Source organism: Cynocephalus volans, chromosome 12, assembly GCF_027409185.1.
Source record: "Cynocephalus volans isolate mCynVol1 chromosome 12, mCynVol1.pri, whole genome shotgun sequence".
NCBI classification, from domain to species: domain Eukaryota; kingdom Metazoa; phylum Chordata; class Mammalia; order Dermoptera; family Cynocephalidae; genus Cynocephalus; species Cynocephalus volans.
The window spans coordinates 44,861,241-44,887,955 of record NC_084471.1 but is presented as its reverse complement, the minus strand read 5'-3'; the positions used below and the strand labels follow the sequence as shown (position 1 = coordinate 44,887,955).

Sequence of the window (26,715 nt, the reverse complement as noted above, 5' to 3'; positions counted from 1 at the left end):
ACTGGAAACAACCTTGATTTTCTGCAGTGGGTGAATGGTTAAACATACTGTGGCATATCCATATCATGGAATGCTCCCCTGCAGTAAAAAGGAATGAACTAAAGATGCATGCAGTAACTTGGGTGAATCTCTAGTGATATGTTGAGTGAAAAATCCAGTACCATGGGTTACATACTATGTGATTCCATTTATATAAAATTCTTGAAATTATAGAAATGGAGAGCAGATTACTTGTTGCCAGGAATTAAGGAGAGGTTGGGGGTAGAAGGGAAGTTGTCTATAAAAGGGCAATATGAGAAATCCTTACAGTGATGGAAATGTTCTGTATCCTGACTGTGGTCAATATCCTGGTTGTAGTATTGTACTACAGTTTTGCAAGGTATTACCATTGGGGGAACTTGGGTAAAGGGAACTTGGGATCTGTTTATGTTATTTATTACAACTTGGCTGTGGATCTATAATTTTTTGAAAATAAAAAGTTTAATTTAAAAGTAGGTTACTGAATAGTAAAATCTAGGTGGTGGATATACAGATATTCAACATGAAATTCAAATTTACTAAATAGTTGAAAATTTTCATAATGAAATATTAGGAGAAAATAGATTTCTCATAACTGTATAGCAATACATCACCTTTACTTCTTTATAATATCATCTTATATATGTTAAAGTTTGAAAAAAAATTTTTTTTAAATCTGACCCAGAAATCCTACACATTGGTATGTACCCAAGTGAAATCAACTTATGCTCACACAAAAATCTGTATGAAAATGTTTATAATGGCTTTATTCATAATTGCCCAAACTGGAAACGACCCTAATCTGTTAGCTGGGAAATAGGTAAACTGTGGTACATCCGTTTAATGGAATATTACTCAGCATTAAAAAAGGAACAAACTGGGCCTACCCCGTGGCACACTCGGGAGGGTGCGGCGCTAGGAGCACAGCGACGCTCCCGCCGCAGGTTCGGATCCTATGTAGGAATGGCCGGTGTGCTCACTGGCTGAGTACTGGTCATGAAAAAGACCAAAAAAAAAAAAAGGAACAAACTGCTGTTACATCCAGCAACATCGATGAATGTCAACTGTGTTCTCTTAAGTGAAAGAAGACAGACTTAAAAGGCCGCATGCATTATGATTCCATTTGTATGACATTCCTGCAAAGAAAAAATTGTAGGGACCAAAATCAGATTCGTGGTTACTTGCAACTAGGACTGGAGGGCATGAGAGAATTTCAAGGCTTGACAGACTGTTCTGTATCTTTTTGGTGCTGCTTATACCACTGTATATGTTAGCCAAAACTTAGAAAACTATCCACAAAACAGGGTGAATTTTACTATATGTAAATTATATCTTAATGTTTAAAAATGAGAAAATGTGGCCAATGCTGAGGGAGAACAATATTCTACCTATTGTCCCCCCCCCTTTTTTTTGACTAAAAACAAGCCAAATTGAAGATGATTTTATAAAATACTTTTTCAAATGACAACATGTCTATCTTCTCTCCCTCTAGTACCCATACACTCTGTCCTCCCAGTTGTAAATTTTCTCTATCTTGATATAAAGTTCACACGTACTAGAAAAAAACTGGATAATTTTACAGCATAAAATTAAGCTATGAAATTGATGTCTAATTATTAGTCTAAATTAAAATTACACATTTAGTTCAGAAAATGAATTACAGTAACCAAATTGGGAAAGACATGGTCATTTATATGAGAAAATACTTGTTTCACTAGAAGCCCAGCAGTATGAAAGGGATGCTAAAAATGTTCAGAAAGATAAATATTCCATGAGAAAACTAATATTTATACTCTAAACTTTGTTAGACTACAGCTGGAATATCTCATATAGTTTTTTCACCTAAGGTAACTTAAGAGACTTGATAGCTGCCTATAAGTCTGTGAAGGGCTATTATGTGGAAGAGGCAATAGGCTTGTTTTGTGTTGCTGTGAAGATACAGCTGTGTTAGATGTTACAAGGAATTTATAAGTTTTACACTTACAAGTATGAACTTCTAACAGAAATGAAATGAAACTATCGCTGAAGTGTGTTTAGAGGCACATATATTTATTCTATGGACTCTGGGAACCTGTATATTATTTTATTTTATTCTTTGTCTCATTTTAAGATTTTAAAATACCTGTTTATATACTTGAATATCACTCGAAATGTCTTCTTCAGGCCAAGCATCCTCAGGTTCCTTATCTAACATAGTTCTTAGACCATCAGTCATTCTGATTGTCCTTGTGTCTCTAGTTATCAGGGTCCTAAAATGGGGTGGTATTTGTCATGAACTGTTTTCTAGCCACTATTAACAGGTTGTACTGCTGTCTTCTATATCTCACTGTATAGAACCTACTCCTATAACATCTATTCACATTTTCCACAATTTTAACAAAGTCTTTTAAAATTATTTGTTTAATGCCTTTTAAGACAGAGATCAGCACCTTGAATAGCACCTGCACATAGTAGGCAGATTTGAATGAGTGAATTTCATCCTCTGCTGCGTACTTTTACAAAGGTAACAATGGTTCAGATTGAGGTTACTTGAAACATGCAAAAACTTTCTAATTGTTTGTTTCTGTGCAGGAATTTCGGCAGAAAGTAATGCTAGGAACTCCTTTCCTAGTTATTTGGCTGGTTGGGTTTATAGCAGACCTAAATATCGATTCTTGGCTCATTAAAGGGCTAATGTATGGTGGTGTTTGGGCTACAGTACAATTTCTTTCAAAGTAAGTGTGTTGTTTTTAACTATATTTTTAACCGTACATGAAAGAATATAGTTTATACCATTTTATATAAAATTATGTTTAGAACATGGTCTTTATGTAGTGTGTTTGGTCTTAATTTATTGCTTAAAGAATTTTGACAAGTTTTTATGTGAAATCTTTTAGATTTTTTAACATTGTTATTAAAACGATTCTAAAGGTGCTTTAAGACAAAAGTCTAGCATACAATTTTTTTTTTTTTTTTTTTTGGGACTGGTAAGGGGATTGTAACCGTTGGCTTGGTGTCACTCGCACTGCGCTCAGCCATTGAGCGCACCGGCCATCCCTATATAGGATCCGAACCCGCAGCCTCGGTGCTCCCAGCGCCGCTGCGCTCCCAGCGCCGCACTCTCCCGAGTGAGCCATGGGTTCAGGCCCTAGCATACAATTTTTAAGGCTAAAATATAGTTTTAGAAGTATTTGAAGTATTTCGATAGAAGTGAACCTGAGTTTGTCAAACTCTAAATGTAATTTGATATTGCTTATAAGCTAATTATAATACTCAAGCTCATCTTTTCATAGGAATTATATTTTCTATGGTCATAGTAAGCAAGGAAAAGGTTTGATTTTAGTAACAGAGTAGAGTTTAAGAATAATTATGGAGTAAGCTCAATTTTTTAAAAAAATTCTTTCCTTCCTCTTTTTTCTTTAAACATTGTAACATTTCCCTTTTCCTCTTTAAGTCCCATTGTCCTCAAGTTGCCCTATCCAGCAAACCTAGGCAGGTGTCTATGATCCAGAACTTCCTATCTAAGTCCATTCCTTTAGTATCTTATTTTTACTTGAATTTCAGAAAAGAGTTCTGAAAATAATTCACATAGAGATGAAAATGACTAGTAATATGCTAATGTGTTAACTCTCAAGAAGGGGCTTAATTCTAGATGGTCTCATTTTAATGTTTCTAGGATCTCTGATTTTAGTATTTCTAGGACTTCAAGAGATGTGGTAAATAGGAAGTCACCAAGACTTTCTACTTAGCCTATATGGATAGTTGATCCTGCTTATGCTTAATAAAATTTATTAATGTTTGTTTTTCCTGAATTTTAAGTGTTATAAATACAAACCATCAATTCCACTAAATTAGCCAGTTCATTCTATTTGAAAAGATGTGCCCCAAGCTTAACTGGAGTGTGTAGGAGAAATAATGATGAAACATAGAGAAAAACTTGAAGATTGTTTTGTACTCATTTGTCAAAATTAGAACACATCTTTGGTGAATAATGTGCTGGGTAATAGAGTTACTATATATATTAAAGTTAATTGTTGGCTTGAGAGAATGAATAGGAGTACACTAACACTGAACAGTATGTGGAATATAATTTTAATTCTTGATGAATTAAAAGGAACTTCATAGTTGCACCAAGTCATTGCGATATGAACTCATTTATTATTGATTACTATGAAAATAGTCTCAGTATTTAAGCATCCTGGACTTCTGGATTCTAGTTAAAACAGTTTACAAGATGTGTGTAATTCTAATTTAAATATCAATTTTTACAGGTAATATAGAGCTCACATTTTATGAAACTTGTGTTTTTACAGATCCTTTTTTGATCATTCAATGCATAGTGCATTGCCCCTTGGAATATATTTGGCAACCAAATTCTGGATGTATGTGACTTGGTTCTTCTGGTTTTGGAATGATATCCTTTGGTTATTAAGATCATGTCAAAACAATTTTTTGTTGTTATTTGAACAAATGTTTAATGGTAATTTGATATTAAGACTGAGCTAATCATGATTTGCTAACTAGTAAAATAAGAATACCTAGGAAATAAGTACAGACTAAAATAATGTTTTTAAATGTTTCATATTTAATAGGTTGCTTTTGAAAGGTGCTTTTAATAACAACATAAATGATAATAGCTACCATTGAGTGTTTAAAAAGTATTTTATTAAGTAGTCATTTAATCCACATCCCATAGTTAGTATTGTTATCTCCATTTTATAGAGAAATGAGGTAACTTTAGAAATTAGATAACTTAGAAATTAGGTAACTTTTAATGAGAAGATTTAGGCTTAAGGAGCCCAAGGCCACATAGCCAGTTTCTGGTAAAGCTGGAATTGAAACAAGTCATACTTGAAACCTTTCTACCAAACTGTGATTTTCATGTTTTACTATCAGACTGTTTTCTCTAAATTTTCTTAATATCACAACTTATTATTTTGCTGTGGCTAAGCAGCAGTTAATCTTCTCTTAAAGAGATTTCATCTGTTTTGCTTCCTAAAAAGCATGTAGTGCTGTATCTTCAAATATTTGTTAACTTCAGCAAATCCTCAGTGTAGTACACTTTTCAAAAGTAATATAATTTGAAATTATGTGCATGTGCATGTAAAAGTATCAAAGAAATAAAGCCAATGTCAGTTTTTGATATTTTTACACAGAAAAATTTCAATCAGTAAGACTGATTTATTATAATAAAGACATGTGTTTCATAAGTGTCTGTTAATTAAATCTGTTTTTAAAACATAACTATAAAAAGTATATATATATATATATTTTAAACAGTAAGCAATTTTTGGTAACTTGTCACTGTTCTAAGCAATTTTAGTTAATACCTGGTTTCTTCTCATAGTCTTGCATATTATATAATATTGCATTCTTTTTATTATGTTGCCTAGTGCTGAAAAACAAAATGTGCTTATTTTACTTTTGAGATCTGAGGCACAGAATTGTAGCTATGCTTGTAATTTTAATATTTTTACTGCATTAGGTGATTACTTTAAGAAAGTGTAGTACAGTACTTATTAAATACTTTCTTAGTGTATGTATGTATATGCAATTCTTCCATGTGGCAGTTTTCACTAGCTAATTCTGGCCTTCTATTATACTTTGACATAAAAATTTTCACGATGTTATTAAGCATTGTAATTGTCTTATTGGAACATTTAGTATGAGTAAAAGATCTGCTTGTTTTCATTCCTTCACCTTTTTTAAACTTATAAAAAGCACTGACCTCTGAAATGACTTGAGTATTCCAGACATATTTTCTGACTTTGTGTTTCTTAAATTGGACATTAAAATTTATGTCCAAGGAAAAAAACTCAGATTCACATCTTAAAATAATTTTAAACTGTTGCTATACACCTAATCTGTTATGCATATGTAGATAAAAGCAGTAAAATTAGTAAATTACCAAATAATGAAAACTTAATGCCAGAGAGTATTATACAGTATATTTTGAATTTTCTCTCTCTCTCTCCTTTTTTTTTTCCTCACGTGGGAATTGTATAAAATAGCTATGCAAGTTCCCAAAGGGGAGTTGAGAATGTGAGAGGTAGATTTTGAAGGGAAGGCCAGAACAATTGAGTCTATTTAACTTGCCCTATTTGAATAATTCTGCCTTTGAAATAGATTGGTATGTATTTTATTTTTTAAATGCATTGAATAAATGGCACACGTTAATTTTTCAAATAAAAATTGCAGTATGAACATACTAAGTTTTATACTTGTGTATAAAGGAGGGATGATGATAATATTATCTCAGAGTTCTTGAGAAGATGAATGCCTTAAGACACACCTTATATGTAAAAAGTGTTGAGTGCATGTTATCATTTTTGTGTGACTTTTAAATCTAATTAAGTTTATATCCAAACAGGCTTTATATATGCATTCACAATTTCTTTTATTTGGATGTTTGCGTATGTGTGTATGATATTCAGAATGTAGAATGAAATCACAAATAACTTTAAATTCCATATGTGAAGAAAAACCTTATACTTTTTTTATGTTATAAAGAACTATATCTCTAGGCCCTATATGATTTTGGAGCTACTTTTTTTTCTAGTATTAAACTTCTGAGGCCAGGGAGAGAAGCTTAAGAAACCTGTAGGAAGGGAACAAAAAAGAGCACAGAATAAGTTTTAGTAAGAACCACAGGCTCATGATGCAAGGTACTAATCAAGATACAGAGATAAAATGACAGCAGCCTCTTTTCTCTTTTGTCTACCTTTTTCTTCAAGCAACCCTCATGACGATGTATGTAGTTAAAACTGATTAAGACTAGTTTTGAAAAATAGAATTACAGTCAGTTTTCATTATTCACGTTAGTTCTATAAAGTTGCTGCGAACACTGAATTAGAAAGTACTAAACCATCATTCCTAAGGGAAATACAAGGTTAGGTTTCTGAAAGAGTCTAGTCACAACATTTTTGTCAACTCATCAATACATAACCTTGTTTTACATGTGTTTCTGTTTAAAAGACCTTATTTAATATATATTGTTGATTCATTAATATTGAACTCAGCCAAGAGCCCTATATCTCAGGCCTGAATGAAGCTTATCTAAACACATGTATTTTCTCTCTAAGGCATATCACATCCTGCTTGTGCTTAGGAGTGCTAGATAGCACTTTAGCACTGCTCAGGGGGCCCTTTTTAAACAGCAAAAGCAACAGAAAGCACAAAAATATGTCACTAAATAGATCCCAGAAAGGACACTTGGTCACAGTATGAAATAAGAAGGCAGAGTGTTGCTTTGTTCAGCCTCAGCTGAGAATGTGAGCATTGGGTGATTCACATTTTTCACTGCTTTGTGCATGTCCATTGAATGACTGAAAAAGTGCCATGAGTATTGATTTGGGGGGTTGCAAATAATTTTTGGTTTGTCATAATATGATAGCCAACTTAATAGGTTGCTTAAGAAGTGTTTTTATTGTAGTAATGAATTTTACATTGATATGAACTATTCTAATTAGTTTTTTCTCTGTTCTACTATTCATTAAATAGTTGTCTCCCCATATATTATACATGCCTTAGTTTATTCAGTGCTTTTTGGTTTATAGTTCTTACAGATACATTATTTTACTTGGTTCTCAGAACAATTCTTTTTTTTTTTTTTCCCCCACTTTGAAAATTTCATTTGCTGGCTATGCTTCTTTTGTAATAATTAAACAACTTGAAAATTTACTGGCATAGCCAATACACTCAACTGCTTATTGTGTTGAGACCACTGTCAAAATATTGACAATAGGTTATTAGAAATTTTATGTCAGCAAATAAGTTTTCAAACTGGCTTTAAACTAAATTAAGCTTTTCTAAACCCAGGATATATGAGAACAACCTCCAGAATCTGGGATGATTACACATGTAAAAATCAAGAGTGTGCAGAATGATTTTCACCATTCTCTCCTACACGTTTTCCCGTTAAACATTTTTTTCTGTAGTTTACTCATCAGTTTTCCAGTTTTCTGTGTATGTCTCCCAGTTTTCTTTTAATACCCTCTATGCTTTTTAATACCTATCTTCAGGTATCCAATCACCACCTTCTGTGAATTCCAACAATATTGCTATAAACTTCCTGTATATAGTTTTTCGTGCCCATGTTCAAGAGTTACTCTAAAGTCATTAAAGAGATTCTCTTATTTAAGTTCTTAATTCATGTGCATTTGACTACTGTAAATGAAGAATAATGTGAGGGAAGGGATCAATATCTTTCTTTTTTCTCTGTTAGAGAGCTCATTGTTCCAGCATACCTTTTCCTCACTCAGTTGCAGTCAACCTTGATATTTATCAAGGACTCTATTCAGTTTATCTGTTTGCATGTACTAGTACTGTATAATCTTATTACTCTGGCTTTGTTCTTGAATTAGGATATCTGGACAGGCCAATTTTATCTTTTTACTTAGAATTTGTCTTTGTGTCTTTTATATAGAAATGCAACTGACTTTTGTATATTGGTATTTCCAGGAACCTTCCTAAGCTTTCTTATTTCTAATAATGTGTCTGGGATCTTCTGGATTTAATGAAATAGACAATTATTATGTATAAATAATGAATTTTGGTTTTTTTTCTATTCTTTATATCATTTAATTCCTTTACTGATCTTATTGCATTGATTAGGATCTCAGTACACTGTGGAATAGACACAGAATGATATTCTTGTTTCTCATTTTATAGGGAATCATCTAGTATTTTACTACTGAGCATGATGTTTACTTGGATTTTTAATGTATAAATTCCTCTCCTGCCCCACTTTTTTGGCTTTTTGTGGATTATGTGTTTTTTTCTTTAATCTTTTAATATTAAATAATATATTAATAGATTTTTTAAATGTTGAACCACTTATGCGTGCTTGGAGTAATTAACTTGGGCATAATGTTTTATCTTTCTATACATTGCTGAATTAAATTTTTTACTAGTCTTGCCTGTATATTTGTGAATGAGGTTGTCTTATAATTTTTTTATTGTCTTTGTTATGTTTTGATATCAAAATGATAACAGCCTCATAAAATGGAAGAACTGTTTCCCTTTTTATGTTCTTTGAAAAGATTTGGGTTATATTGAAGTTATTGATTTCTTAAACGCTTATTAGACTTTGTAAAACCATTTTAGCCTGGGGTTTGCTTTACATGAAACGTTTTTAGACTACTAGTCAATGTCTTTGTTATTCACGTGTTAATTTTATAATTTGTGTTAAAGAATTTTGTAATATATAGTTTATTTGGTTCAATTATATACTTATATGTTTTAGGAATTTGTCCATATATTTTATTTTCAAGTATACTTACATTCCTATCTGTTTTTTACACATAGCTGCTATGCCCCTTCTCTCATTCCTAGTTTTAATTAGGGCTGTCTGGCTATTTTTTAGTTAATCTATTTTATTAGAGTTTTCAAAGAAACAGTTTTAGGTTTTATTAATCCTTTCTATTTATTTTCACTTTCAATAATTTCTGTTTATTCCTCTACTTGTTAGTCTTTTTCTTTAACTTCTTAATTCATCAATTTAATTCCTTACTTTTTATTAACTTTTTTCTAATAGAAACAATTAGAGTTAAAAATTAACACTTTATTGCTCCTTCAGGTGCTTTCTGTGCATAAGATCAAGCTTATTAATTGGGTTGCTCAAGTCACTATATCTTCACTAAATTTTTATCTGTTTGCAGTATTTATTATGTAGAGAACTGTTAAAATCTTTTAGTGGACATTAAATTTTTGAACCAATTTGCATCTAGATTTGTTTTTATCTATCATGTCTTGTCTCCAAGGTGTTCTCTTACTCTACTAACAGCTCAACAACACATTTAAAAAGATTTTTTTAAAAAATTTAACTCAAGAAAACGTTTCTTATCATTGAGATTGAAAAACAACCAGTATGTGCCAGAGGATGTTAATCATTGTCCCTCAGATTTTCTCAATGTGTCTTTTCAGTATACAGTATATGTAAAATTGAGGTACTATTTGTATGTTGTATACATAATATACAAAAATGAATGTTTTTCCTTCATTTTTCTGAAGTTTTTTATATTATAATCTCTGAATTCTTTTTTATTTATTGCATTTCGTACTTTAGGAATAAAATTATCCTCATATTGAATTATCTTTGGCTGTCATCTGTGTTCATACTCTTGTCTCTAATTACTGTTTTTTGTCTTTTTCCTCTGCATTTACTGTGATTTTCTTAGTCTTTTTATTCTCCTTGTATTCATCTGTATGCATCCATAGTTTATATATTATGTGTTTTTGTTTGATCTCAGTTTTTTATTTCTGCCTTTTCATCTGGTTCTAATTGTTTTATCATCTTTCAGCTCTTATTTTATAGGATTCATATTTTAATTTAATTATGAAACATCTTTGGTTAATTTGCATTTGTTCTTAGGTTATGTTTCCTTCCAGACTGTTCTTTGCTTTGTGACTAATTCTTGAGTTTTTTTTTCTGTCCTGTTTGGTACCAGGATAATATCTCTTCAGTTTTATAATTTGACTAAATTTCTACCCACTTTCCTATAGCCTGAGAAAAAAGAGAGCTCAACTGTAGGTTCTCGCTCAGGAAGCTGGGTTTAGCTGTCCTAAGATCTTGTTAAAAGTTCTGCTGCAGTTCCATTCTACCCAGCTACAGAGAGAGAATGATGGTGGAATTAACCCTTGCTAACCATCTCCTCAGTTTAACTAAAGTCACCTTATTAATGGCAAGCGCTGGTATTTCTTGATAGTTAGTGAAGACCATGCAGTGGTATTCAGGGACTTCTGTTTCTGAAGGAGTTTTCTTGACCTGTTAAAATTATCTACTCAACCTTTTAACTTTTTTTTTTCCTCCAGTTGAATGGGGCTGAAGGTGTGGGTGTGTGTATTCGTTAGCTCGGGCTCTCATAACAATATACCATAGACTGGGTGGTTGAAACAACAGAAGTGTATTTATTCACAGTTCTGGAGGCAGGTAGTCTGAGATCAGGGTGCCAGCATGGTCAGGTTCTGGTGTGGGCTGTCTTTCCAGCTTGTAGACAACTGCCTTGCTGTGTCCTCACTTGGCGAGAGAGTGAGAGAGAGAGAAATCTCTCTTTTCTTCTTCCTGTAAGGCCACAGCCCTATTGAATTAGGGTCCCACCCTTATGACCTCTTTTAACCTTAATTACCTCCTAAAGACCCTATTTCCTGTTAGAGTTGTCATAAATAAAGGTGCTGCCCCCTAAAATAATGGCAGGGTTCGGCATTTTTTTGCATATACAATTACGCAGCTTTTTCAGGAGCTGCAGTTGGAACAGCTGAAAATTTGACAACTTTTTTACTTCTTGCTGGCTGTACCAGTATATTTTGTGAAATGAGGATGGTAAAATTTGGAGAGAAATAGGAGACTGGAGAAAAAAGGAAGAGAGAGATTACTTTTGAGTATTGCAGGTATTGAATTGAATATTGAAGATAATTAATAACTAATCTTTCTCTTCTTCCTTTGTTTCTCTTGTATTTTAAGTGGTTGTTTAGTATTTTGGTATTTACCAAGCTAAAGTAGGATGATTTCATCAAGAAGCTATTGTTTTTCTGTCTGTGCTTCATGAGAAATGTAAACAATGTGTACATGTGATAATGTTAAAAAATCTTACAAATTCTTGTGTGATATTTTTTTCCACATTAAATCTCAAAAATGGTGTTTGAGGATACCATGTTTTATGTCTCAGGAATGTATTGCTCTAGCAACATTCTTTTATTTTTCATAGTGTTATTTAAAGTAGTTTTTTATTCTTTCCTTATATTTATAAATGCCTAGTACATTTCTTATATTTTCATTAAATAGAAAAAATGTGAATATAGAAACTAATTCTGTTTTAACCAAGTTTATAAATAAGTTTTCTAAAATTAAGGTCAACTTGAGTGTGTTCAAAAAAGGCAAAGGGGAGAATTTTTCTTTTTTTACTTTCCTGTAATTAAAAGCCATCTTTTAAGTACATGAGTATGATATCTGAAGTGTTTGGTAGATATACAAAGATTATAATGCATATAGATAAAACATATGTTATTAATTCTGAACATGAGAAACTCCTTCATTTTTTGTCAAAAACACTAGGATACTTCAAAAAGTTCATGGAAAGATTTATATTATCTTTTAATTCTATTTTTTACATGAACTTTTTGAAATATCTTTGTATTGATTATTTTAAAATGATGTATTCACTGAATTTTTAAAACTCATTCACTGAGTTTTAAGTGTCAGATAAGCCTATGTGATTGAAAGTGTATAAAGAAGTCACATTTTTACTTTTTACATTCCTACTTTACAAAATAGGAAAGTGTATCTATTTTGATTTTTAAAAAAGCTTGTATCTTTTTGCTTGGTAGGTGTTTTCTTTTGTAGTAAAATTTGATGGATTATATAAGTTTACATATAATTGTAACTCATTTGTCATTGCTTCTTTAGATTCCTTAACTTCAGGCACATCTCAACTTTTTATTTATCCATCTTCCATTCCTTGCCAATAGTGTTGCACTTTTCTACAATTTTGGAAAATCTTGGAAATCAGATCCAGGGATTATTAAAGCTACAGAAGAGCAAAAGAAAAAGGTAGCAAAATACAGTCTAAGGCACATGTGTTTAACAGTCAAATTATCAGTATTTATCTGCTATAAATATTAGCAGATATTAGATATACAAGGGAAGAAACTTTTAGAATATAAAAAAGTTTCAAACTATGTTGAGATCATGTAAATTTTATTTAGTCTCACCAATGGTGCTCTTGTGATGCCTGTAGTTAGTTATACTTCTGTGACATTTTATTATTTCATGTTTTTCTCTTTTACAAGGTTACTGTGATTGCTTTAAAGGGCAAATCCATTATCTCAAACATCTCTGTATACTTCCTGCAGATAATAGCATACAGTAAATATTTGTTGAATGACTGTATAAACTGAAAGGCCAGTAAACTGGTTGATAGTACAGCTATATCATTCCAGTAACTAAAATATTCATATATACAATTCAGGGAATCCCTTTCCTAAAACCCAGGTACTTAGGAAACCGAATTTATAATCTAAAGATGTCATATAAGTAGAGTTAGAGCAGAGGTATTTTAGATTATTTTAACAGCTGTTTTATCCAGTCTAAAAACAAAACAAATCTCGACAAATTATTCCTGTCCAAAATAAATTAAGATGGTAGCAAATTCTTAATGGTCTACTCCCCCTTTTTCTGGACTGCAAAGGGCTTGCTACCCGATGTTCTTCAGAATTCATACTGTAATGAAATAGCAAAAGTACATGAACAAAAGAGTTTATTTCTTACTTTGAGCTAAAAACATAGGTAAATTAAAGATGAACATCATGTTTATTGATTCATAGTGATGGGAAAGAGTTGTTGAACATTGTTCAGTTTTGAATAAAATATTTTTTTTTTCATTCACAGACAATAGTTGAACTTGCAGAGACAGGAAGCCTGGACCTCAGTATATTCTGCAGTACCTGTTTGGTAGTATTTTCTTCTTTGTTCTTCTCTCCCTCCTCTTCCTCCTGACAATGGCTTAGCATAGAGGGTGTGAGGTGTGGGGAACAGGGAGAAGAATTTGCTGAGCACATTTTCACCCCCATCCCTCCCCAAAATACCATTTAGACCATGGTACAAGAGGAAAGATGTCAAAAGGCTGTCTCTTTCCCAATGTCCTTATTCCTCTTTATGATAGACATTGACTACACTTCTGATTCACAGGTATCATTCGTTTGTATTCATTCTTTTCTCTTTAAATGTCACTCAGTAAGTTAAAAACTAAGTAATAAAGTATTTAAAATCAAAGATTTATTATGGTTTCCCTGTAAATTGTCTTCTTAACTACATATTAAGAAAATTTATTCTTGTAATTAAAGTCACAGTGGGAAAACCTATAACTTTTACGACAACATGGCCTTTAAACAAGTTCAATTTGAGCAGTTTTTGTCAGTGTGAGTGTTTATAAAACTTCTAGTACTATTTTATCACTCATTTTAAAACTGGTTATCTTCAAGCAGGTCATAGGCAAAGGTACATATGAAATTAAATAGTATTTATTTATGGAGTTAGGTATAGTATTGACATGTTTATTTTATTATTATAGACATTAATTTTCTATAGAATGTCGTTTAATGTTTTAATTATTTTCTGTCTAATTTTTATAATTAGTATTTGTAAAAAATTTATAGACTGCCATAGAAGTTAAATCATGTTTTTCTATGTGGAAATTGAAAGATCCCCAAATCATACATGAAACTAAATGCTTTTTTACACGTTTAAGTTATGCACTGCAAGTAAACTAATGTCTAACATTTGGTTGATAGTAAAATAGTTGACTTAGTTTAGGATTATGGAATGAATTTTTGAAACAAAGCTCTAATTCTACAAATTCTTTAAGTTGTTTCAGTTGTTCTTTGACCAGTTGTGATTTTAAATATTCAAAATATATGCAGCTTTACTTTTGGTAGCAACTTTAGGATACTGACTGTATTCTTTTATATATTCAGGCATTCTTTAAAAAGGTTTCTGTTTCCGTTCTTTACAATGGGTAATTTACAAGGCTGACATTCTTAATGTTTAGAATTTTTTTTGTTGTTTCTTAAACATAACTGATTATACATATTTATGGGGTACAGAGTTTAATATCAGTCACTGTGTACAATGTGTGATGATCAAATCAGGATAATTAACATATTCATCATGACAAAACATAATCATTTGTCCAGTAAGCAATTTCTCACTAACCCCGCTCCTGTTTAGAATGTTTTGATACGCTGCCGTTCTGTGGAAATATTATTATGTTCCACAAAGTCAAGTATGCAGTGCTGGTGTACTTGGCATATGGCAAACGAATTATTTATGTAGTCACTCAATACATATAGTAGTTTCATTGTTAAATAAATATCTGATGACAAGAACAAGACTTTTTATCATCATAACATAAGCATTACATTATGTATTATGTTGTTATACACCATGTATTCCTGGATTAATAATTCCTTGTTGCAGAGTAAAGAGCATATTCTATTATAAAATGATTCAAATTGATAGAGGTAGTTGTTATCCTGTGGGTATGCTTCACTTTGATAAATAGACAACATGTAGATCAGAGTTTTCTAAAAATGAGTTACTTTGTAAATGAACCAAGGAGGCTTTTATGTTCAGGAACTTTGAGACCAAGTCACTCACCCCTTAACTGTTGTTCAGATTTTTGACTAGTTTTGCCCAAAGGGGAAATGTAGCTGAGGATTGGAAGTGGGGGTAGAAGTAGTTTGACATATCCTACTGCTTTCTCCTAAATGGATTTAGTGTCATATCTGTGGTGAAGAATAATTTACCCTTTTCTTTGGTCCACAGATCATTTTTAGTAGATGTAGGAACTGCACAGTCCTCCTATGTAGTACCTCAAAATAGTGTGTAGCCTGTGCAAACCAGTGGAGAAATGGTAGTGCTTTTGTTGAAACACCAGTGAAGGATATTATAAATTTTGTTTCTGGCAGAAGTTAATAACTCTAGCTCTTGTCATATATCCAGCATTGGGACTACCAGCCCTTTGAAGATCACCAATGAGTTCTTGTATTCACTTGGCTGATTTAGAATAATGTAGGATAAGAAAGCATTTCAAAACACTTAAAACAGACATAATAAACATGAATTCTTTATTGCCTTTCAAGAGCTAAGTAATAATGGATTTTATATTTTTTGCAAGAAATAGTGACTATCTACACTTCCTAAGCGTGTTTTACTTTCTTAGTGTGGTCAATTATTCCAGCAGAAGAAATGCTGTATCTTAATCTGAGGTCTCAGGAGGCACTTAAAGAGAAATAGATGTGTATACTTTTTTTTTTTTGCTGGATTTGTTAATTTGGGGAAGATGCTTACATATTATTAATGATTTTGATTTTAAAAGCTACTTTTATTCACTTCTATCCTCACCTTCCTTTTACAATGGAACAGTTTTATTAAAGAGCAACCAGTATCATGAGTCTTCATTTAGAAGCCTGGAGAGTGATATTTTTATTATTCAGAAATTTGAGGGATACGAATTAAATATAGTATCATTTATCACAACATTAAGAGTTTATATTATGTAGTAGGCTTTTTTTAGCCTTTGTTGTTGCAGTTAGAAATTTCATTAAACAAAAGTGATTTTTGTTTGAGATTTATTCATTTGAAAACCTTGGAATAATCTTGTTGAAAAATGGTTTTATATATTCATAATTATATTTTGAGAAAGTAAATGTTTAGCTTTTCTTTTTTAGGTACAGTGCCTTTCATAATCCTTTAACATGCCTATTAACAGATACGAAAACCAGTGAGGTCCAAACATTGTGGTGTGTGCAACCGCTGTATAGCGAAGTTTGATCATCATTGCCCATGGGTGGGTAACTGTGTAGGTAAGTTTTATTAGTAATTTCTAAATATATTCATTTAAGTTACCTTAAGTAACTAATGAAGTACGGTAATAAAGTAATAGAAAGTTCATTCCTGCACCCCTACCCTCAAGTCCCAATTATCTTCTGGTTGACAAAACAGCAGCATAGTTGAGAGAGAGGGAAAAATTTATAAAATCAGTGTCTAGAAAAGATTGATATCACTTCTGTTCTGTGTCGCTTCTTTCTGATGCCTACTCTTTCCTACTTTCTCCCTTGAGTAACAATGAAATAAGGAGGCCAATAATGCTGTTTTGTTTAGTTGAACTAGAGAAAGTAAAGAATTTGAAACAGTGTTACGTACAGAGGCAGAGAGGAATGACAGATAAGAACTGTACATACCTTAGTATTCAAGAATGGTGTAGTCTGAGGAGATGAACTAACTGGTCTAAGAAATGGCCCTGGGAATTTTATGAGGTGACAGTGGGAAACATTACAAAGATTGTATACCTCTGGTGGGGAGAAGTCTTTGAAAAGTTGGGATATAAAGTTTATAAAAGTAAAGATAAAATAGGGTTATTTTAAACCTCACAAAGCAAATAATATTAAAGGTCAGGATTAATTGTGTTTTATTTGATTCTTTGGGACACTTTTGCCTTCAGAACGAACAACATTGCAGTCATCGCATCTTTGTGTATAATTATAAGCATTCTTCAAGATTTCTATTAGAACATTTATTTTCTTGAAAACCATTCTATAAAATAATTAATGTATGTGATTATTGTCCCAATTGTATCACACCTGTGTATTACCATTTGTTTTTACTTAGCTAAAAAAAAAAAATTGCTTCTGTGTTGTTTTTCAGGTGCAGGCAATCATAGATATTTTATGGGCTACCTATTCTTCTTGCTTTTTATGATCTGCTGGATGATTTATGGTTGTATCTCTTGTGAGTATAATTAGCTTTTTGCCTTCTTAAAACATAAATGTTTTCATTCTCAGATTATACTTACCATATTAACAAATTATGATAGTGACGAAAAGTCTTTTAACTAAAAGTTATGGTTTGGGGCACCTCATAAAACATAAAGAAAAAAATAGATGTAGATCTCACCTTATGAAACATAAAGGAAAAAATAGATATAGAGCTATCAAATATGTTCAACATATAGTATAAGCAGACAGTGATCAGTTAACTACAGTTTAATACTTGTGTCTTCTGAAAAAACATGTTGGTTTAATAAGCTTTGAAAAGCTGCTGAGTAGAATACACCAACATTTTTCACGTCATGTGCTTGCTTTACTCTGGTAGTAAATAGATTAAGTGATTGTGCTGGTTCCTCTTTTCTACCAGTTCGGAAAATATACTTAAAGTTAAGTTTGTACAGAAATACAAATATTTTGAAAAGTAAGGTATAATTATTGCCTATTAGAGAATATTAATAGGTATCAGAAGTTACGTTTTTAAGAATATGTTGTCATTTATTTCGTCACATGGGTTTAGTACTTTCTAGAGGAAATGATGGGTTGTCATTGCTTTGAGAACACAATCTGGAAAGAGTTTAAATGAAGATATTAGTTACTGTGCTTCAGGGCTTTGTGGTGTTTAGCATAAACATGTTATCAGATGCTGGCTTAAAAATGAGTCTTGGAAGGGTAATTTCCTGGTCCTCCTACCCCCACAAATAATTAAAAATAACCAGTGTTATTGCCCTAATGAACAAAAGGAGGCTACTATCTCAGAGATTAATAGAAAGATATGGTCAAAGAACTTAACCTAATTTCTGTTCCAACACACCAGAGAGAGAACACTTTCTTGCCAAGAACAGTAATCCTTTGTGGCAGCAGCTCTCAAAGAGCAGGAGATTTTGTGTTAGAAAAAGTCACCTCACCGAGGTGATCCTGTAATGTTATATGCTTCCCACCCGTCCGAAAAACTCACATATATTATCCTATCTTTGTTTAAAAAAAACGTTCTTTTAAGTATTGTGTGTATGCAGTTGTTAAGATATGGTAATTTCTTTTTAAGATTGGTGCTTTTCCATTTCTGCCTTTAGTACATTTTTCATTAATATAATGGGGTTATTTAAGAAAATAAAAACATGTGCTATTGAATGTCATCAATAAAATCTAGACTGTTAGGTCATGTTTTCTAAGTAGTGCCAGCACAAATGCCTACATGAGGTTCTTGGATAATTATTGAGTAAACGTGAGTACTTCTGTTCTGGTTTTAGACTGGGGACTCCACTGTGAGACCACATACACCAAGGATGGATTTTGGACATATATTACTCAAATTGCCACATGTTCACCTTGGATGTTTTGGATGTTTCTGAACAGTGTTTTTCATTTCATGTGGGTGGCTGTATTACTCATGTGTCAGATGTACCAGGTATGTGCAAGTGCATTATTTGTTCTTTAGAGTGCTAACTGAAAATGCTTTTAAAAATTCCCTCCTTGCTTAAAAGATAATAATGTATTCTCTTCCTCACCACTCCTGCTTTTCAAGGATTAATTTTATTTTTCAATTTCCTTTTCCTTTCTACTACTCCCTTTTTGCCCTTCCTCTTCTCATACTAGGAACTTTTGACTTTCAGTACTTCTCTCAACAGAAATTTTTATTTTTGTTACTCCTGAATCAAATACATCCAATTGGATGTTCATTTTAATGTTGTTGTTTTATTATCCACAAATATCAATATTTATTCAAAGGTCTTTTTTTAAAAATTAAGGATCTTTTAAAAGCTCATTCTAAGTAAGAGGCTGATGGAAAAATTGTCTGTGTACATAGTCCACTTGCACAACGTCAAGTAACCTGTTTTTAAAATATTTTTCACATTTAACTGACTGCTTTTCACGGAGTCAAATTGAGCTCGATGATGTCCTGATAGAAAACCAAAAGCAGACTTTATTTTTCTCTTCATCCTAGTCCTCTTGAGAATTAACTGTTTTTTATATTAAATATTCAGAAAAAGTAATGGTTTGCTTTCTCTTCCCTCTTAGATATCATGTTTAGGTATTACTACAAATGAAAGAATGAATGCTAGAAGATACAAGCACTTTAAAGTCACAACAACATCTATTGAAAGCCCATTCAAGTATGTACATATTTATAAATTTAATATTTCCCCTTGTTATATAAATTTTCTTACTAACCAAACTCAGTAATTGTCTAGTGAATACATCAGAGAGAAGTGTTTTATTTAGGTATAACAGTAGGATATGAAATAGAGTTTATTTCTTTTATTTAGCATAAATCCTACTGAATTTGATATTTCTGCACAAGAAGAATTGGTTAGCTCACCATAACAGCATAACATAACATCACATCAATTGTATATAACTTTGTGATATGTCTTTTTATATATATATTTTGAAAATTTGCATTCAGTCTGATGCTTAGAAATAGTAGTGCCCTAATTATAGGAAATATTTAGAATTTTGAGTTTTATTCAAGCTACTACCTACCCTCTAGCTTTTGTGGTGCTATTAATTATTGCATACTTCTGGAAAGCAAGCAAACCTTCAAGTAAAAACAGTCAGTCAGTTGGGTAGTTGTAAGAATTCTCACATAGTACAATAATTATATAAGATGTAAAATTGATGGCTTTTCCAAAAGTAGTATTAAAGTCTTAAAATTCCCTGAACTTGTCCTTGATATTTCTTTTTTAAAATTTTTAGTCTACTGCCAAATTCATACTACTTGTAGTTATTTTGTCTTTTACTTTTTTTTCTCAATTTTGGGAGTAGTTTGTCTCTTTGCCAAAGAACCAGCAGTCAAGGAAGTTTTTATCAAAAACTGCTCATGGCACAGGAATGAAATAAATTCAGATTTGAATAACTTTAAGATATAATTGTTTAACACTTTAAATTAGCAAAAGAGAAAAAAAAAGTGGCAAAGCTCTGGAGAAACATGAATGCATATATATTTTGTAGAATTATAAATTATTTTTTCTTCCAAGTAACCTGAGTTTTTAAGTTTAGAAAAATATATATTTAACACCAAACTTAGATTGAACTCATGTATTAAATCATTTGCACTAATTGATTTTTTTTTTCTTTTTGGGGGGTCATTTTTAGCCATGGATGTGTAAGGAATATTATAGACTTCTTTGAATTTCGATGCTGTGGCCTCTTTCGTCCTGTTATTGTGGACTGGACCAGGCAGTATACAATAGAATATGACCAAATATCAGGATCTGGGTACCAGCTTGTGTAGCAACATCTTTATCTGATGAAGCATATTACTGAGTGGTGCCTGAAAATTGTGTCTGTCCGTGTCTCTCTCACTCTCGAATCCACATCCTTTGAACAATAGCATGCTGTATGTGTAGGGCTAACAGTGAATTTTACAGTCTTTTTTTCAACACTTTTATTAACAAAAGTAAACATGGACAGAACACACTGCCACTTCTGAGAGAACAAAGATTGTAAAAAGGATTTTAATGGTTCTTACTGTGGGAACTCACAACATACTCAACTTTTGGTTTTGTTCTCATACTTTTCACAAGAAAAGAGTGAACTTATTTTGTTGACAGACATGGTATACTGTTCAGAAATGTTCAATTTTAACTAAAACTAAATTTATGGTCTATGGCTAAACTTTATGATGCAGTCTACTTAAGAGTATTGCATCTAATTCCAGAATTTTCTTAAATTGATTGACTAGTGTTATGTACATTTTAAAATGTACGTGTAAATACTGTGATGAAATCATGTAGTTTTATTAGGGGTCTACTGTAATGTGTCTTCAAAGGCACAGGAAAATAACGTTCACCAGAAATGTGCTAACAGTATTTTTTTCTATCAGCTGTTGGAATGCTGATATATTTCTAGTTCAGTGAAATAATTTGTAGTAACCTTGCTCTGAGGTTTTATGCTCTGATAATAAAGCACTTGCATGAGTATAGTAAGTCATGTTATTTTGTTCAAATTTAAAAACCCTACTAAGTGCATGATACATCACATAGAATGTATACTAGCAGATACTAATTTATGAAGCATAAATTAGAGTTTAATTTGATGTGCAGACAGTCCAATTTTAAAAGAGTTGAGATGGTATTTTCAAGAAAAGTCCGAACAAATAAGTTAATGCAAAATTCTCAGTAATAGAGGTAAGTGGATATACTTATTTTAAAATTCTGGGCAACAAAATAAATTGTAGACAAAATAATGGAGTTTAGCTAAAGATGGAGCATGATCTCTGTACATAGCATATGTGAATAAAAGAAAAGTTAATGGTATTTTCTGGTTTTAAAAAATGACCTATGAGAAAGTAGAATTTAATCCCTAAGATTATTTCAGTTTTCTCAACATTCACTATGTTTTGAAATTTGTTAATTCTATCTGAAATAATTTTTGGAAGATTTTCTTATTGTTAAATGTGATGCACTGATCAATTTTTATTGCAGCATTTCCACACCCTCATGGTGAGCTACCACTCATTGCTTCCATAAATATTGTTTACAGAGTAAGACTTGGTTTAGTCCTCTTAAGTGCTGTAGCAAACTGTGGTTCGAGCAACCTGTGGGAACCTGTGAGAGGGAGTAGGGTGAGGGAGGAGGGGGAAGAGTGGTCAGACTGATGACAGATCCTAGACCAGTGTAAAGAATGTGTATCTGTATATAAATAATTTATCAAATACTTTTCTCTTTGTGTCTGTATGTGTTAATGTTTTTTAAAGCTGCTCATTTCATTTTATTGAACCAAAAAGAAAAGGGAGATAACTAATGAGCTTCTAGTGATGTTCAGTGTGGCTGTTAATAGGCATTATACCCTGCAAGTTCACTGCATGTCTGATGCTTGGTAAAATTAGTATTCCCTGTAAAAATGCAGATTACAGGTATTAAAGCAATCTAGTGGTATACCCGCCCCTGCCTTAGTAAGAGGAGCAGTGAAAATGTATATAGTTGATGTTCAGTATTTCCAAGTACCATTTTTATACAGTAGTTTCTTTGACCCTAAGTCACACATCAAAAAAAGATTACCCCTTAGTGTATGTGCGTGTTTTAATATTAGAAAATTGGCATATGTACTTTATTTTTGAAAAGGGAAGAGATGGGTGTGGTGTGGCAATAGCATTGTGCCATTTTGTCATAGTATGTAAAAACTGGTTAACTTTACAGATGTCTCTGCTAGTTTTGACTACTAATTGGGGGAAATTTTAGATAATTTTTAAATTCAAAGTTATTTATAAGATGCTAGAATTTGTTTTAGTTTTTTGTATTTTAAGCCACTTCACATGAAAGACTCAGTTGCAATTTTTATCAAATACATTTTTATTAACAATTGAAGACTGGTGGTTTTCTCAGTTTGGATAAGAATGTTGTCACCATGTTCTTTCTTTGTGGTACAATATTCTTTTCAGTGTAAAAGAGGTGTCTTTTAGTTAAAAAGACGATTAAAAATGCCTCTAGATGTATAATTACATGGGAAGTATTAACAATGTGAATGCTTTATTAGTAACCATCTCATAGTACCAGTGAAATCTATAACTCAGAAGTGATCAGATGGTCAAGAGCCAGCTATGCAGGAGTCTGTCTAATTGTTTTGTAGGTCCTGTGTGTGGAACCAGCTTAACCCACTTTTAAAGTTGTATGAAGGTGAACCTTCTGGGAATAGCTCATGTCAGCTTAATTGAATACCTGTAGCAGATAGAAACTTTGTATTCTCAGCTCTGAACATGAATTACTTCTTTGGAGTTTTTTTCATTCATATTTTTGTTATATCCAGGAATTTATTTGAAATATTAATAGACATAAAACAGCATCATTATACTTAAGCTATGGGTATTTTTATTTCATATTCTCTTTATTTATAACTGTGCCAAGTATTATTTTGCTACTTACTGCGTTATTCTGTGGAAAGAAAAACCTGTAAAGTGTTTAATAAATTAGCTCTCCTTACATAAATTAAATCTGTCAAGATTTTGTAAAATATTAATCAGAATAAATATTGACTCTTAAGTGTGTGCTTGTTTATGATTTCACTCAAGTCACTTCAAGAAATTGATGAAACTGTGATGGTGATGCCTATGATAAGAAAAGATTATTCTATATATTTATATCCTGGTAATCTAGGAGTCAAGTGGCATAAGACTGAGAATTTGAAAAAGTAAAACATGGTGTTAGTATTTAAAAAGAAAAAAAAAAAAAGTCCAGTTCTGTGTGTGTGTGTAATTAATGTTTTTGTTTTTTGTGGTTTTTTTTAATAAAGAGAATAAATTTTTCTTTAAGAATTTTGGGTTCCATGGAGTTAATTAGGATCCTCAGAGACTATGAATCTCCAAGTTTTAAATGTAAGTATGTCTAAAGACAGACACTATAGTAAAATATTGCAGAATGAAACTTACCAAACATTGATCTCAATTACTTGAGAACTTAGGCATGGAAAAGAAACCTTTCTTATTTGGGAGTTTAAAAAGCAAGAATTATAAAGGAGCCCTTTCTTGTTCACATGGTTGTTGGTAATTTAATTGAGAAGCCAGTGGTATTAAACAGGAATATTTTCAGATTGGACTAATACTCAGTTTATAATTATTTTATGATATTAAAAAAATACCTCCGGAGCCCAGAGATCAAGTAACAGTATTTTGAACAACTATGTAAAATAGAGCATCAGTTTTCACTCCAGTCAAGTACTTTCCTCTTTTAAATCTTCTATTTGTCTTTATCCCCAGTCTTTGCCAAACTGGTAGATAATTGGAAATAGGTGGTACATGCCAGAACAAATCTTAGCTTCTTGCCAGAAAGTAAACTTACTTCAGTTTCATAAAGTGCTTGTTATAAGAGTTTTTTATCAAAAATATTTATGTGAATTTTAAAATAGAAAAATCTGTAATTCCAAATGGAACATTCAGTGCCCTTTGATCCAAGTCAGCTAAATAACACACTCAAGAAAACTAGGTGTACCTCTTTGAAAACTCTTTTGCCTTTGAATTGGATATGAATGTTTTGCTCAGATAAATTTCAGTAAAATATGTCATCAGACATTTACTAGGATTAACAAACATTTTTAATAGATGGCGCTATTTTTAGTATTCAGAAAGAGATTGTTTCCATTCAAAGCACCAGAAAGACTTTGTTGCTGCCAGTGCTGCTGCTTAGATCTGTAGGTTTACAGTTTTCATTGTGTTTGCAAATTTTTCAGCCATTATTTCTTCAAATATTTTTCCTCCTCCTTTCAGGAAACTCCAGTTACACATAAATTAGGCCATCTGAGGGTGTCATACACCTCACTGATCCACAATTGGTTTTTTAAATTCTTTTTTCTCAAGTGTATACTTTGGATCCTTTGTATATCTTTAAATTCACTAATTTTTTTTTCCTGCATTGTCTAGTCTGTCATTACCATTCAGTATATTTTCATCTCACACTTTATAGTTTTCACCTACAATGTTTGATTTGGACCTGTTTTTATATCTTCTATATCTCTGTTTAACTTTTTGAAAATATGTAGTAATTATAACAGTTTTAATATCCTTACCTATAAATTTTCACATCTATGTCAGTTCTGGTTAGTTTTGATAGATATTTTTGCTGTTATTATGGGTTGTACTTTCCTGCTTCTTTGTATGCTTGGTAATTTTTGATTGGATGCCAAACACTGTGAATTGGGTCCTGTATATTTTTGTATTCCTATAGAGATTCTTGAGCATTGTTCTGGGATGTAGTTAAGTTACTTGGAAAATTTGAACCTTTCAGGTCTTGCTTTTAATGAAAAAAAAAAAAAAAAAGAACAGTGGTCAGTTTAGGACTACTTATTCTCCATTATTGAGTTAAAAGAGCATTCTATGTACTCTATCCAGAGCCCCAGGAGTCATGCTGGTGGAACAGGTACTATTCCTGCTCCAAGCGTGCACCAGACATCATTCCCTCTAAGGTCCTTACCCTTGGCCTTGGGTGTTACCCAACATGCGTGTTCTATCAGAGCTCCACTGAAGACTTGCAAGGTGGGGGTTGGGCAGTGCTCTGTATATCCTAGAGTTCTCTCTGTGCAGCTCTCCCCAGTCCTGCCAGCTCTAGCCACCTTGGTCTCTCTGGACTCTCAGTTCTGTCTCCCCAACCAACTCAGGATTGCTTCCAGTTCCCCCTGTGTTCTCCCTCCTTGCACTATGGCCTGGAAACTCTGTCAAAGCAGTAAGCTTTGGTAATCTGTAAAACTGATATTTCCGTAACTGTCCTTTGTTGCCTAATGTCCCTGTGTCCTGAAAATCTTTTCATGTCATTTATCTTTTGTTTTCAGTGAGAGGGTAAATTTGGTCCCGTTATCTTGGCAGTTAGTGGAAGTATAAATTACATTTTTAAAAATTTTCAATTTCTAATATGGAAAATACTGGTACAAATGTCATAAAAGCTCTTTGGCATCCTCAATAATTTAAGAATGTGAAGGGGTCCTAAGATCAAGCAGTTTTAGAACCAGTGGTCCAGACCAGTATGTCCTGAGATGTTAGTGGTTCCGTGGATAAGTAATTCGGTGTAAGGCTCTCTTCAAGTTAAAACAGACTTTTCAACCCTAGGATTTCAAAGCTTCAATATGCTAATGTGCATTGTCAATCACTGGGACCTATCTATGTCTCTGTATAGATAGGTCTGTATATCTAAGTAGTTACAAACATATCTGCAACACACCCTAAACTTAATCAGGAAGACATTTGTGGAACTAGAGTTGCCAGCAGTCCTCCATAAATATACTGAACCAACATAAGGGGCTGAAAATATACCAAATGGGTAATTTTTAAAATAAAAATATGTATTTACTGACCAGGAAGCAATTTAATATTGCATTTGGGTTACTTTAGGGCTAACTTACCCACTTACATCTAAATGACCAAAGTTATTTTCTCCCAGAACAGAGTCTGACACAAAGCCAAATTCCCTTTTCCTCTCCTAGAACCACTAGAAACTAATTTTTCAGTTTTGGAGTAGCTGTTCTGCGATGGCTCTCAATTAAGAATGATTTTAATTATGAATGGATATCTATCTTGCTTTATTTTACCAGACAGAAATTTCAGATTACCAGGTACCTAGCAGCTTCACTTATTTTTCCTCTGGACTGTCTACTAGCAACTCTCCAGTTGAGTTTGGGAAACATGGTAGATACGGGAAATGTTGGCTGTGTGGGTAACAGTTTACTATGTTTAGCATTCTGGTCATCTGTTGCTGCCTAACCACCCCAAAATTTAGTGGCTTAAACATTTCTGTCCATAGATCTGCAATTTGGTCAGAGCTCAAGAGAAATAGCTCAGGTTGCTCCACTTGGTATCAGCTGGGATAGTCCAAAGACTGGGGACTGGGACCGTCTGAAGGCTCACTCACTTACCTGTGAATGGTAGATACTGGCTGTTGAGAGATCTCAGCTGAGGCCATAGCTGTAATGCCTACA

General features: G+C 32.4%; 1 protein-coding gene across 2 annotated transcripts in view; it reads left to right on the top strand.

Moving 5' to 3' along the window:
• ZDHHC17 (zinc finger DHHC-type palmitoyltransferase 17) overlaps nt 1–26,715 on the top strand; it is a 117,701-nt gene that overhangs the window by 67,295 nt on the left and 23,691 nt on the right. Inside the window, exons 9-17 of one of the 2 annotated variants that reach the window (XM_063075665.1) lie at nt 2,590–2,732; nt 4,311–4,413; nt 12,422–12,544; nt 13,382–13,444; nt 16,263–16,356; nt 17,198–17,281; nt 18,567–18,724; nt 19,336–19,430; nt 20,413–23,176. In XM_063075665.1, coding sequence (XP_062931735.1) covers nt 2,590–2,732; nt 4,311–4,413; nt 12,422–12,544; nt 13,382–13,444; nt 16,263–16,356; nt 17,198–17,281; nt 18,567–18,724; nt 19,336–19,430; nt 20,413–20,551 — 1,002 coding nt within the window. In that variant the 3' untranslated portion in view covers nt 20,552–23,176. Of the gene's footprint in view, nt 1–2,589; nt 2,733–4,310; nt 4,414–12,421; nt 12,545–13,381; nt 13,445–16,262; nt 16,357–17,197; nt 17,282–18,566; nt 18,725–19,335; nt 19,431–20,412; nt 23,177–26,715 lie in introns of those variants that run through there. The other variant, XM_063075666.1, reaches the window with a different exon arrangement.